At 43.9% G+C, this 11,595-nt stretch overlaps 1 protein-coding gene across 1 annotated transcript in view; it reads right to left on the bottom strand.

Moving 5' to 3' along the window:
* Nucleotides 1–1,187: 1,187 nt before the first annotated feature.
* The window catches only part of gxylt2 (glucoside xylosyltransferase 2), a 30,031-nt gene continuing 19,623 nt past the window's right edge, over nt 1,188–11,595 (bottom strand). Inside the window, exons 4-8 of the mRNA XM_037975148.1 lie at nt 10,742–10,873; nt 7,569–7,820; nt 7,134–7,257; nt 5,887–6,059; nt 1,188–1,404 (exon numbers count right to left, since the gene is read on the bottom strand). Coding sequence (XP_037831076.1) covers nt 1,228–1,404; nt 5,887–6,059; nt 7,134–7,257; nt 7,569–7,820; nt 10,742–10,873 — 858 coding nt within the window. The 3' untranslated portion in view covers nt 1,188–1,227. The remainder of the gene's footprint in view (nt 1,405–5,886; nt 6,060–7,133; nt 7,258–7,568; nt 7,821–10,741; nt 10,874–11,595) is intronic.

Below are 11,595 nucleotides of genomic sequence, written 5' to 3'. Positions count from 1 at the left end.
CATCAGTGTGAAACACAGTTACAGTGTCACATGAAGCAGAAATGAAAACAAATGTTTAGTTAGCGTCCCTTAAAGCCTGTAAAATCTGCCCGGGCTGACTCTCTGTGACGGACACAAAGGAATGCACTTCACTTATTTGTGTTTACGAGTCAGCGTCCACAAGTGCCGCACGTGAGAGAAAAACGAGGCTGACGCTGGTTCAGAACATCGCGTCGTTTTATTTAGGAAGGTGCAGACCGAACGGGTCGGTTTCAGGTTCCAGGTTGGAGGATGTGATGCATCACGTTACAACACCACGGTCGGGAAAATGCTGAAACTTCAGACTGATGTGCTCACGACAGACCTGTTGTCACAGTATGAGCTGAGACGCTCCCTCACACACACTCCCACACACACACACACACACCACCCATTTTCTTCTAAAAGTAAACATATAACACAATAATGTTTTATCATCAGCTGTAATCATTCACTACAAAAAACAAAAACAAATCTCATTTTGGTTTGATGTGGACATTCCTTAAAAAAGTAACACATTCAGTCCTAAAATTGCAAAGTGCATCTTAACATTCTGTATTTCATGTAAAAAACAAAAAAAACCCAATAATATTAATAATAATAATTTGTTGTGCTGGATTTAACACTGACAGTGGCATCTGGCAACTACAGAAAATATAGTAATATAGTAATAATTATCAATAGTTAGTACTTATCAGTGTGCCACGGCTGATAAGGAACTAACTATCTGACAGAACATCACTTCAAAAATAACCAGACTATCCCTTTAAGATTAGTCTCATTCACTCTCTCTTACGTTTCAAGCTGCTGGCAAAACATTCACATCTCTGGTCGCGGGCTTTCTGGATTCTGCCGGAAACCTGATTCTGTCTGAACGGTATTTCAAACAATAACTCAACAGACGAATGAACGTCCATATCTCTGTACAACAAACCTGTCTCTGACGCTCGAAATGAGCTCACGCCTTCGTGTTCCTTAAGGAAGAAACTGAAAGAGTCGGACCTTTTATCTGAACGTGGGTGAAACTAGAACGTCACATAAAGCCAAAACGATTCTGCTGCGGCGCCGCTCGGCAGCGTTGCGGGCTTCTTTGGATGCCTCGGCTCGTTACCCGCGCTGAGCAGTGCAAACGCAGAGCCACCGGGTCAGCCAAAAAAAGAAGCTGGTAATGGCACGCAGTCCGCACGGTGTCCAGGTGTCTTTTTTTTTTTATTTGGCTCGTCTGACGTTGTGCACCACTCTCTCCTCAAACACTTTCCTCATTGTTCTCTCTATTTGCTTGAGGAAGACTTGTGGAATTCGACCGCACAGCGTGTTGACTGTGTCCAGGAACTTGGTCTGGATGGGGTAGAAGAGCGACTGGAACATGTTGTCCTCGAAGGGGAACTGCAGAAACACAGACGGGGTCCCCGCATCAGTGCCCATCCCTAAAGCTGCTTCGAGTTTAACGGACTCGAAAAGAATCTATCGGCCTCTGAATGGCATTTGGAAATTCCATCAAGCAAGCAGGGTTCGGGGTGTGGGGGGAGGGGGAGGGGGGTTTCTGTATTAATCACAAATTACGCCCCGACTCGTCTTTTTAAAGAGGCTTATCTCAGCAGAGCAGAGGGAGCTGACTTTGCTGCCAGTGAATACAAATTCTAAAATTAAAAAAGTGACCCAGATTGTTTAACGGGAGCTTAAGAGAGATGGCGTCGCACAGTCAACAGAGGCGCTCGCTTTGTATGAGCTTGGTTTAAAACGCAGAAGGAGCGGTCGAGCAATATTGGGGAAATACAGTTGCAGTCAGGTCATATACACACACACACTTGTCATGGGAATGAATGTCATATCAATTTGGGGGCTTTTAATGATTTATTTGAATCGTACTTTACCCAGGGAGGACTGAGGATACAACACACTTCAAAGATTTTTAAAAATCAAGAATTAGGCGCACAAGTTTGAATTTATTCTGGATTTTCTCGAATCCCCTCGAGGGTGAAAATTCCGCATACAGGCTCAAATATCTACAGTACAGACCTTCACTTAACAAGTGGTGGTGAAGGTTTTAGTGTCTTGAATTAACAGTTTTCATTTGTCAGCAGTACTTTCATTTAAAAGTACTGGTTTGACAGAACTCGGACCAATACTCACATTGATGGGAAAGTCTAAAAAAACTCAGTAAAGATCTCAGGAGGAGTAGAAATCCTGTAGGTTAAGATGTTCAAGAAGAACCCAGAAACCATCAACAACAGTTGAGTTATTTGGCCACAATGACAAGACTTGTGTTTGGAGGAGTCACGGTGAGGCATTCAAACCTAAGAACATTGCAACATTTGTCAAATGGTGGTGGCAGCATCATGCTGTGGTTCTGGTGCATTGCACAAAGTGGATGGAATAATATAGAAGGACTAACAAAATCTTCAACTTCACCTCAAATCAACAGTGAGATGGTTGAAAATGAGAAACAATATGGTGTTTCAACAGGACAATGATCTCAACCACACACCAGACCTGGTTTCTGATTGGATAAAGCATCAGAACTGGTTTTTAAAATTGGATAAATCAGGCTAACATTACGCTTCTGGAATGGCCTACCCCGGAGCCTCAACCTCAACTCTATTGAGAATTTGTGGACTATGTTTAAAAGCCGGGGCTGTGCCAGGAAACCGACACATTTAAATGAACTCCACCAACGCCCTTCTGTCAGCCCGCCTTCTGTCAGCTGTGGCTACAATGTAGCTTACCACCATCAGTGTGTGAACGAGTGAATGACTAACTGTAGTGTAAAGCGCTTTGGGGTCCTTGGACTAGATAAAGCTCTATGCCAATGCAGGCCATTCACAGTTACAATTAAATCAAATGTGTATGTATAATTATGACCCTGCATCAATTAGAGAAAATCCACAATAAATTCAAACTTGTGCACTCAATTCCTGCTTTTAAAAATCATTCCAGTTGTATTTTGTACAATTATTACACCCCCTGGAAAAAGAATGGTTCAAATAAACAATTAAAGCCCAAAATCAATATGACATTCATGCCCATAATGAGTGTATGTAAACCTCTGCACATTATTATACACAACACGTTTAATTACACGACATCAACTAAATGAAGCATTTGTGTAATTCTTAAACTGAAAAGATGGAATTAGAGCATATTTGTTGCTGTACCATAACAGGAAAGTAGGGCCCATTCTCACTGGATGATGACCCCGCCACAACATACCATATTTTCCGCACTATAGGACGCACTGGATTATAAGGCGCACTGTCAAAGAATGGTCCATTTTAAAACTTTTGTCATATATAAGGCGCACCGGACATTAAGGCACGTTAAGCGAAACAAAACAGCCCCGTCTTTTCGGAGAATACTGCACCGGCGTAAAGGCCCCCACATACTCAGGCATACTTCACTCCGTGGAGGTCTGCGCGTACTCGAGGCGGACTCAACGCAGACTCGAGGCAGACGCCCGCCGGACACGTCCGCGCAAAGATCAATTTTTAGGACCGCGCACGCGTACTCTGTGTCGCACAGTAAACTGCCCGGCGAGAAACGGTGTTCACATCGAACTGTTTTGTGTGCGACACCAACCGCTCTCAGGTGAGAATCGGGGCCAGCGCGCAGCGTGACTGCCGCTCTCTGTGCAGCACTGACAGGTGTGTGGTGGCTGCCCTGGTGGTGAAGAAACAGGGCTAAAGGCACCTTCTTTTCCCTTTATTTTTTTAAAGCTAAGAGGCAAGCTACTCGTCCGGTGACGCTATGACTGAAATTTGTCATGGAAGAATTTTAGGCAATCTGTACGCTCGAGTATGAAGTCTCAACCACCCGCGGACATTATGCCCGGAGTCTGCGCAGCTCACGGAATACGCACAGCACGCCCAAGTATGTGGGGGCCTAATGCTGCAAGAGGTGTGGCTTTGTAGTTTACAAAAGTTGTACTAAAACATTACGACTTCTTACATATATAAGGCGCTCCGGATTATAAGGTGCACTGTCATTTTTTGAGAAAATGAAAGGCTTTTAAGTGCACCTCATAGTCCGGAAAATACGATAAAATAAATCAGTCAGAACATGGGTGGTCTTTGCAGGTTCTTGGTGAGGTCTACTGGAGTGTTTGAAGAAATCAGTAGGCGCCCTGTTAACACGTGATAGTGCCCGTGCACACCAGTGAGGCTTCAGCACTGAGACTTTGAAGGAGAATGGGCCAAGTTGGCCTCACAAAAACAAGGTGGTTGTGGAAACAATCAGCCACATACATGAGGCTTACACGGAGCTGCATTCTGACGTGGTCAAAGAGTCCCGCCAGGGTGTGTATTTAGAGCACAGTGAGAGTGCAGCAGAGCATCTCAAGTACAAAGAGTATCTCACTGGGCTGTGATTGTTGGCGACTAGTTGGCGAATGGCATTCGTGAAGGACTCCCCAAAATGTCTTGAATCGTTTGCGGGTTGTTTTTCACCCTCCTCTTTAGCCGGTACCAGAGGCTTGCAGTCTTGTCGCAAACTAATATTTTCTCAAATTAACCACAGTCAATGGAGACATCCATCCATCAATTTTCTTTACCCACTACTCCTTTCCAGGTCGCGAGGAGCTGGTCCCTATTTCCAGCAGTCACTGTGCGAGAGGCAGGGGGACACCCTGGACAGGTCGCAAGTCCATCACAGGGACACATATGCCCCTTTTTTACATTGACTCTACTTGAGCAGCCTCACTCCACTCCACTCCACTCCACTCCACTCCACTCCACTCCACTCCACAAACAATGCATCGCGTTTCCACCCGCCAGTCTGCTCGGTAGCAGAGGAACGCCTCCTTGTGTTGGTGGGAGGGGGGAGGCGGGGTCCAAAGCCGCACCGCGCTACCGCATTTGTGTAAACAACGGAAGAGCTATGGACAACTTTGGACCTGTGTTGTTGCTGTTTTTTGAGCTTCTGGGGATTTTCCTAAGACTTCAGGAAGAGAGGCGCGATGGAAGAACAGCTCTGGATGCTGCGATTGTTGCGCAGAATCGGACAGCTGTGTCAGACAGAGTGCGGACATTTTAGGCTTTACAGCGCCTGGGGGACAAACATTGCAGGGTAAGCTAACGCTGTTGTTTATAGTCCTATTATTTCGCTACCATTCCAAAATTGTCTATCGGTGTTTTCTCCACTCTTCTTACGCTTCAATCTGACCACAACCACGACCAATGAGTGAACAGGAGCTAGCTTGCGTCACCCACGAAAGCAGGGCCGCACGGTTGGACCCTGCTTCGAAGCAGGGCCAAAAATTGTCGGGGCTGGCCTCGAAAAAGGCCCATGGAAACGCTCGCAAAGCGAGCCGAGTAGAGTGGAGCCGGGACCGTTAGGGTCTGTGGAAAAGGGGCAATAGAGACAAATCCACACTTCATTGGGGACATCTCAAATCCATTTCGAGAGTGCCAGAACTGTATTTTGACACCTGCAGAGGAGCTCTCTGACAGAAAACATGTCCAGGTCTGAAAGACCCACTGATGATCAATAGAAACTGTAACTAGTCCAACAGTTGCAGCCCGGTGAGATTTTGCCTTAAGAGTGTAGCAGCATCACGACTGCCTTCACATGGAAGGTGGCTGTGAGCCAGCAACAGGGTCATCATCCAGTGTGAAGGGATCAAAAAGAAATGCAAAAAGACAAACTGAACACTTGATCTGAATAGCAAAGTGGGTACTTTTGAGTGAAATTTCCTGTCCTAATCTCGTTCTGTCACCTCAGAGACAGGTCACTTCAAATAAATTAAAGTTGTTTCAAATGATTGCTTTAAATATGTGGAAAAACATTTTTATACTGACGGGACAAGCGTCTTAGAAGACAACCGCAGTAATGAGAACAGCCGTACAACTTCTAAAACTCGACAGGAATACTTACATCGCGTATCGCGTCATAGATGACTTTGAACGCGGGCTGCTTGTCGTCATGGTAAACCCCTCGGTTACCGTGAAGGATGGACACACCCTCTTGCTCAGCCGCTTTGCAGTTACTCCCATACATGCAGTGGTCCGGCCTGTAGTTCCACTGGCAGGGGAAGATAAAGAGACACTCTGGAAGAAGGGAAAAACAAAAAACAAACGCACATCATTACTGATCTACTGCACTAGAAATTTTTAAAATGTGGATTCAGAAGACAGCTCATCATTCAAATAAGTGTTAGACATACCCAATTATACAGCAATCATAACAGAACGTGTTTGCAATAAAATACGTTTCCTGAAAAACAAACTACAGCCTGCAATAGAAAAACAATAAATTAATCAACAGAACTGCAACCAGTAAGTTAACCTATTATTGTTACAAATGCTAAAAACGGGGGACACTGAAGACAACCTTCTTTAGTTGTTTGAACCCTCCATCTTTATTTTCTAATGAGATTTGCTCTTTTTATTGAATGTGACAAGCTCAAATAAAGTGTGAACTGTCTATTTGCATGAACAGAAAATAAATTAAATAAATAAAAATCCCCAAAAAAGAAAGTTTGCTACGTTTGTTAGAGCCAAGGTTTTAAGCCCAACTTTTGCACAATGATCCGAATCTATGTTGGGGGGTGACTCTCAGCGACTACCACACCCCATTTTAGCCTGAGGTCTGTAAAACTGACTGGGATTTTGTGATGGGTAAGGTTGATTAGCTGTAGCGGCCATCTTGAATTGGGTGGGTGTACTTTCAATGATTACTTTTTGAGAGTTTTATTAAAATCCGTTCACTGGTTCAAGCAAACGAACACGCGTGCGCGCGCACACACAGACCAAAACAAAGGAAGTCTTTTAAAGTTTTTTAGGCTTACTGGAGAACTATAGAGGCAGCAGAGAGTTCAAAGCCTCAACAATTAAAACCAGCTTTTTTGTTTTAGCTCAATTCAGCTCTGATGCCTCAGAGATGACGCCAATGCCAAGGGCTCTGAGCCTTTAATGGCCACATCTGGCCGCTGCAGCTGGAGCTTAGTCTGCTGCTGCCGCCTGCAGCCACAGACGTGGTTACTGAGTCACGACAAGAACTGGTTTAAAAGCGACGCAGGATCGGTGAGCGTGGTGATGCGAGTACTTTGCTTGTGTTTTATTTTCTACCAGCACCGTTGGCGGCATGAATAAACCAGTAAAAAAAAAAAAAAGGCAATGCACCTGGGTTGTAGTGGAAGATGATGTTGAGGAGGTCCTGGTCGCCCCAGGTGATGTGGTTCTTGTATTTCTGGTAAAGTGGGTGGAGAAGATCTTCCCATGACAGACCGCTGAGAATCATGCTATTCTGTAATACCAACAGCAAGAAAAACAGCTCAACGGCAGCCTTAAAGGCATCAAAGGAGGGGCACACTCAGATTCCACATTCCATATCTAATCTGCTGCCAGTGAAGCTGCTAAAATGAGCTCTGAGGCAACAAAGCTGTGATGCCGGCGTGGTAATCTGGAAAGCTTCAATCACAGGCACTCGGAACACTCAGCCTTTGACTTCAGCTCAAAGAAACAAACCCTTGGAAACGCAAAAGAGAAACCGCAGCCCTCTTTAACCCTTGACTAATCAGCGTGCGGGGGGAAATAAGGGCCGCGCTCTGAGCTCACCTTGAACAGCGTGCCGCGGATCCTTGTGAGGTTCATCAGCATGACGCCGGAGTTGACCCCCGTGTCTCCGTAGAACGGGTGCCGGGCGAAGCGGCTGTACCAGCCGATCTTGGGCACCTCGTGCTCCGGGGCCATCGCTGCCAGCTGGGTGCTGTTGAAGGCCTTCAGGAGCACCCAGATGTCATCGATGGGTCGCAAGAACAGCACATCTGTGTCCACGTAAAGTAACGAGTCCACGTCTTTCAGGATGACCTGGGGGCAGTTCATGTCAGTATAATACTAACACACCAAAGTGACAGCTAGGTCTGACTGTTGGGCACACTGAAACAGAAATACTCTGGAATGGTCAACTACAGCGCAGTCTATGCTAATGAGGCAAGAATTTGTGTTGCCATCTTGGTAGGTGGTGTTCTTCATTACTGCCAGCATGGCAGGAGATCACAATATTTCTCATATCTGGAGAAAAACAAACCTCAGCCAAAAAGCCAAATTTTTGCCATTAATTGTTATAATTATCAGAACCTAAACTTCAAGAATGTGGTCCAACATTTATTTGTTTTTCTTTGGAAGTATTATCCTAATACACTATTATTATACTAGGGGTTGTAGCTTTTTCTAGACTAGACTGCTATAATTACTATAAACCAGGGTACTGAGGTTAAGCATAGACTCAGAACATAAGGCGGAAATTTTGTTTCATTTTTGGAAGGACAAATAGGAGCAAAAAAAAACATATGTACTTACCCATCAAGGAATTAAAATTGGTTCTCCCACGCAAATATTCTAGACCATGGGTGGGCAACCCTGGTCCTCGAGTGCCACCATCCTGCATGTTTTTCTTGTTTCTCTGCTCCAACACACCTGGTTTGAATCAATCTGTGATTAACAGGCTTCTGCAGAGCATGAAGAGGTGATTTAACCACTGATTCAGGTGTGTTGGAGCAGGAAAACAAGTAAAACATGCAGGATGGTGGCACTCGAGGACCAGGGTTGCCCACCCCTGCTCTGGACACTATATTTACAAGGTGTCAAAAGCAGTTTTATAATTTCTGAAAGGCATAAATGCATCCTTTTGTTTACATAAAAAGTGGATATGCTTTCTTTTTTTCCGTATTGCTTAAAAGTATAGTCTCTACAAATGATTGATCGGGGGAAGGGGGAAGAGTGTCATTCTTCCAAAATTGGAGGGTGTCGGGACCCCCAAACCCCTTTGGTTCATAACTGAAAATACTATATCATCAATATTGGTAAGAAATTAGCCATTAGTCTACAAACCAGTTTTACCTATTTTGTGGGTAAGATGAATGTGCTAATTAAAGGCCTAGCATTTCTTGAAGTAATGCCTATCACCTATTGCCTTTCAAACCACAGTTTGAAACTAAGATTATCTGATGTTGATAAATGATAATTATAACAACATTGATCAATCTTTAAAAAAATAACGTAATATCGCACATCATCTGTTAGTGCTTGGAGAATGTGTAGTGCAGGGTTTCCCCCAGAAAAGAGGCTAAGCCTGGTGGTAGGTGGCCGATCGCCGGCCGACCGTGATTTAGTAAAAGGAATGATTAAATTTGACAGGAAAGTTGAAAATATGGCTATTTATTATGTGATATTGTAAGATATTTGTGCCAAATATTTACACAACTAAAGTTTTACAAAAAGATACTTTTGAAAAACTTTTTAAAACAAAAATACAATTAAAATAAATACAAATTGTTTGCACCTAATTTAAGTCACATTTACAAATAAATTAAATAAACATAAATAAAAAAGTGCAAACAAGACACCAACACACGTCTCACGTCAAGGCCAAAAACAGAGATGCTGTACTGTACTGTGCTTTTTGTGGCACAGGCTGCATGTTGGATCACTACATGTAACAACAAAACATATCTAATGCTGAATTTAATAGCATCATTTTACTGGTTAACATGGATAAATTAGCATGCCTTATATTAATATTTTCACTAAGTACAAAACATGTTTACCATATTCGGTCTTGTAAAGCCAGCCGCTGAATTTTAGCTCAACTAACCCTTTTTTGGTTAAACCCGCTCAATCGATGTTTATTGCTGTGGCTCCGACAACCTGCTAACTCCAGGTAGCTGAAGGTGGCTCGGCCTCAGGGCTTATTAGAGTCCCGCAGGGCTCCATGAACAGCGCACAAACCTGAGTGTGCGATGGAGGCGTTTATACTTGGTGCTTATGTCGGTGCAGTATTCTCCAAAAAGACAGGGGGCAGTATGCAACGTAACCAGTGGAAATATGGTAAAAAAGAGCAGATGGTTGAATGGAGCGCAGTCCTCGGCAAGTTACAAAAGGTGCACGACGCGACACAGAGCGGGACATTCGCGCAGGGGCAGGAACAGCGTGATTGTGTTACTGTTGGCGCGTGCACTCTCGCAAGGTGAGGTAGATAAAGGTAGCAGTTTTGGGGGTGCGGGTGGGAAAAAACGTGTATAAAAAAATGACGTATTTATAATAAATAAGCGAAGCCGGGTCACCAAAGCCTGGCGGCTCGCCAGGCTTATAATAGGCTGGGGGAAACCCTGGTAGTGAATGGCTGTCAGCTACAGCCAGACCAAATTTTAGCTTGATATCTGTAAAATCTGCTGAGAAACAGGCTGTGACGGCCATTTTCAGTGGCAGATGATAATTATGCTGCCTATTTTGCCTAAAAGGAGTTCAAGTGGCACAATCGTAAGGTTAGATCATTCAGATCATTCAGTGGTATAGCAGACAATAGATGCTCTAGTCGGCTGTTCAGGGAGTTTTCTTTAATATTACAAGTATTGAAAGCCAGCTGATTGTGCTGCAGTGAGAGGAAGACACTATGGATCTGTTTCACCAGCAGCATGTCCGTTCCTTGGTAAGAAAACTGGCTGTTGTTTCAATGAACACAGGCCTGAAAAGGAAATCAATAACCAAGCTCAAGCTTCACTTAATGAAATGATTGGTTTTAGTCTCCTGACGCTTCCCTTCCTTTTAAGTAAGTGCTGCAAAAAAGTCATGCAAGTAATTAATTATAGTTACACACTATAATCACCATAAACTACACGATGCTTGTGTTAAAATCTAATGCATTTATGGCCTTTTTTTCCCCCCTTCTGTCTGGTTCACGACATTATGCCTGGTGAGGGTATGAGGCAAGCTAAATGTTGAAGTCCTACCGGGAGGAAGAGTCTCTGAGCAGCACAGGGCTTGAAGAGCTTCTTCCACTCATCGGCGTTGCCCACAGAGAAGGAGATGGGGTAGATCCTGAACTGGAACCTGGCTTTGACGGAGCGAGGCCATTGGTTCAGCTGGAAGAAAAAAAGACAAACAAAAAAACAATGTTTCACATGTGAACAGACTTCGGCTGAGACAGCAAGTGAGAAAAAGGTCAGGATTGGCAATTATTCTGCCAAAAATTGAACTGTTGATGGTTATTTAGGGCAATGGAGTCTAGTCATTTTCACTAAAACCAACCTAAGGAATGACATCATGTTATAGGGATCAATCTGCTGGTGACTGGAGAGGTCAATTTTAAGCTTGACCAATGACTGGTCAATTCAATCCAATTTTTCTCCTTGTTTGTAAATATACCATAGCCTAGGAGCAATCAAACTTCAACCCTTTTCCTTGTCTTCAAATGTATCAAAATGAGTTGATGTAGGAGTTTTTACTGCATAAAAAAGGCTCAAAATAAACCACCTGTAATATCTGTGTTCCAGGTGGAAGCACAAAAGGTGTGAGAGGCTACTAAAACGAAACAATTATTTTCTACAGAGGTACATTTGCTGCTCATTTCACTCTTCAGTAACATATGGGCTGAAATTTTCCATGTAGAAATCAGCTGTCACCAGTAGTGGAAATTAGCACCCGCCACCGGCCAAATGCGGGTAAATATTTGAAGTGGCGGGTGAATTTGATCAACACACACGCCACCGTGGCGGGTTGGCAATTTGAACAGAAAAGGTGTTATTTGTCCTCTTGACATATAGGGGGCAGCAATGTGCTCGAGTTGCTGTTGTTACGTTTAGCC

Source organism: Kryptolebias marmoratus, linkage group LG4 (genome assembly GCF_001649575.2).
Source record: "Kryptolebias marmoratus isolate JLee-2015 linkage group LG4, ASM164957v2, whole genome shotgun sequence".
Classification (NCBI taxonomy): Eukaryota; Metazoa; Chordata; class Actinopteri; order Cyprinodontiformes; family Rivulidae; genus Kryptolebias; species Kryptolebias marmoratus.
Note: the sequence above shows the minus strand (reverse complement) of the source record. Positions and strands in the feature narration are given on the sequence as shown.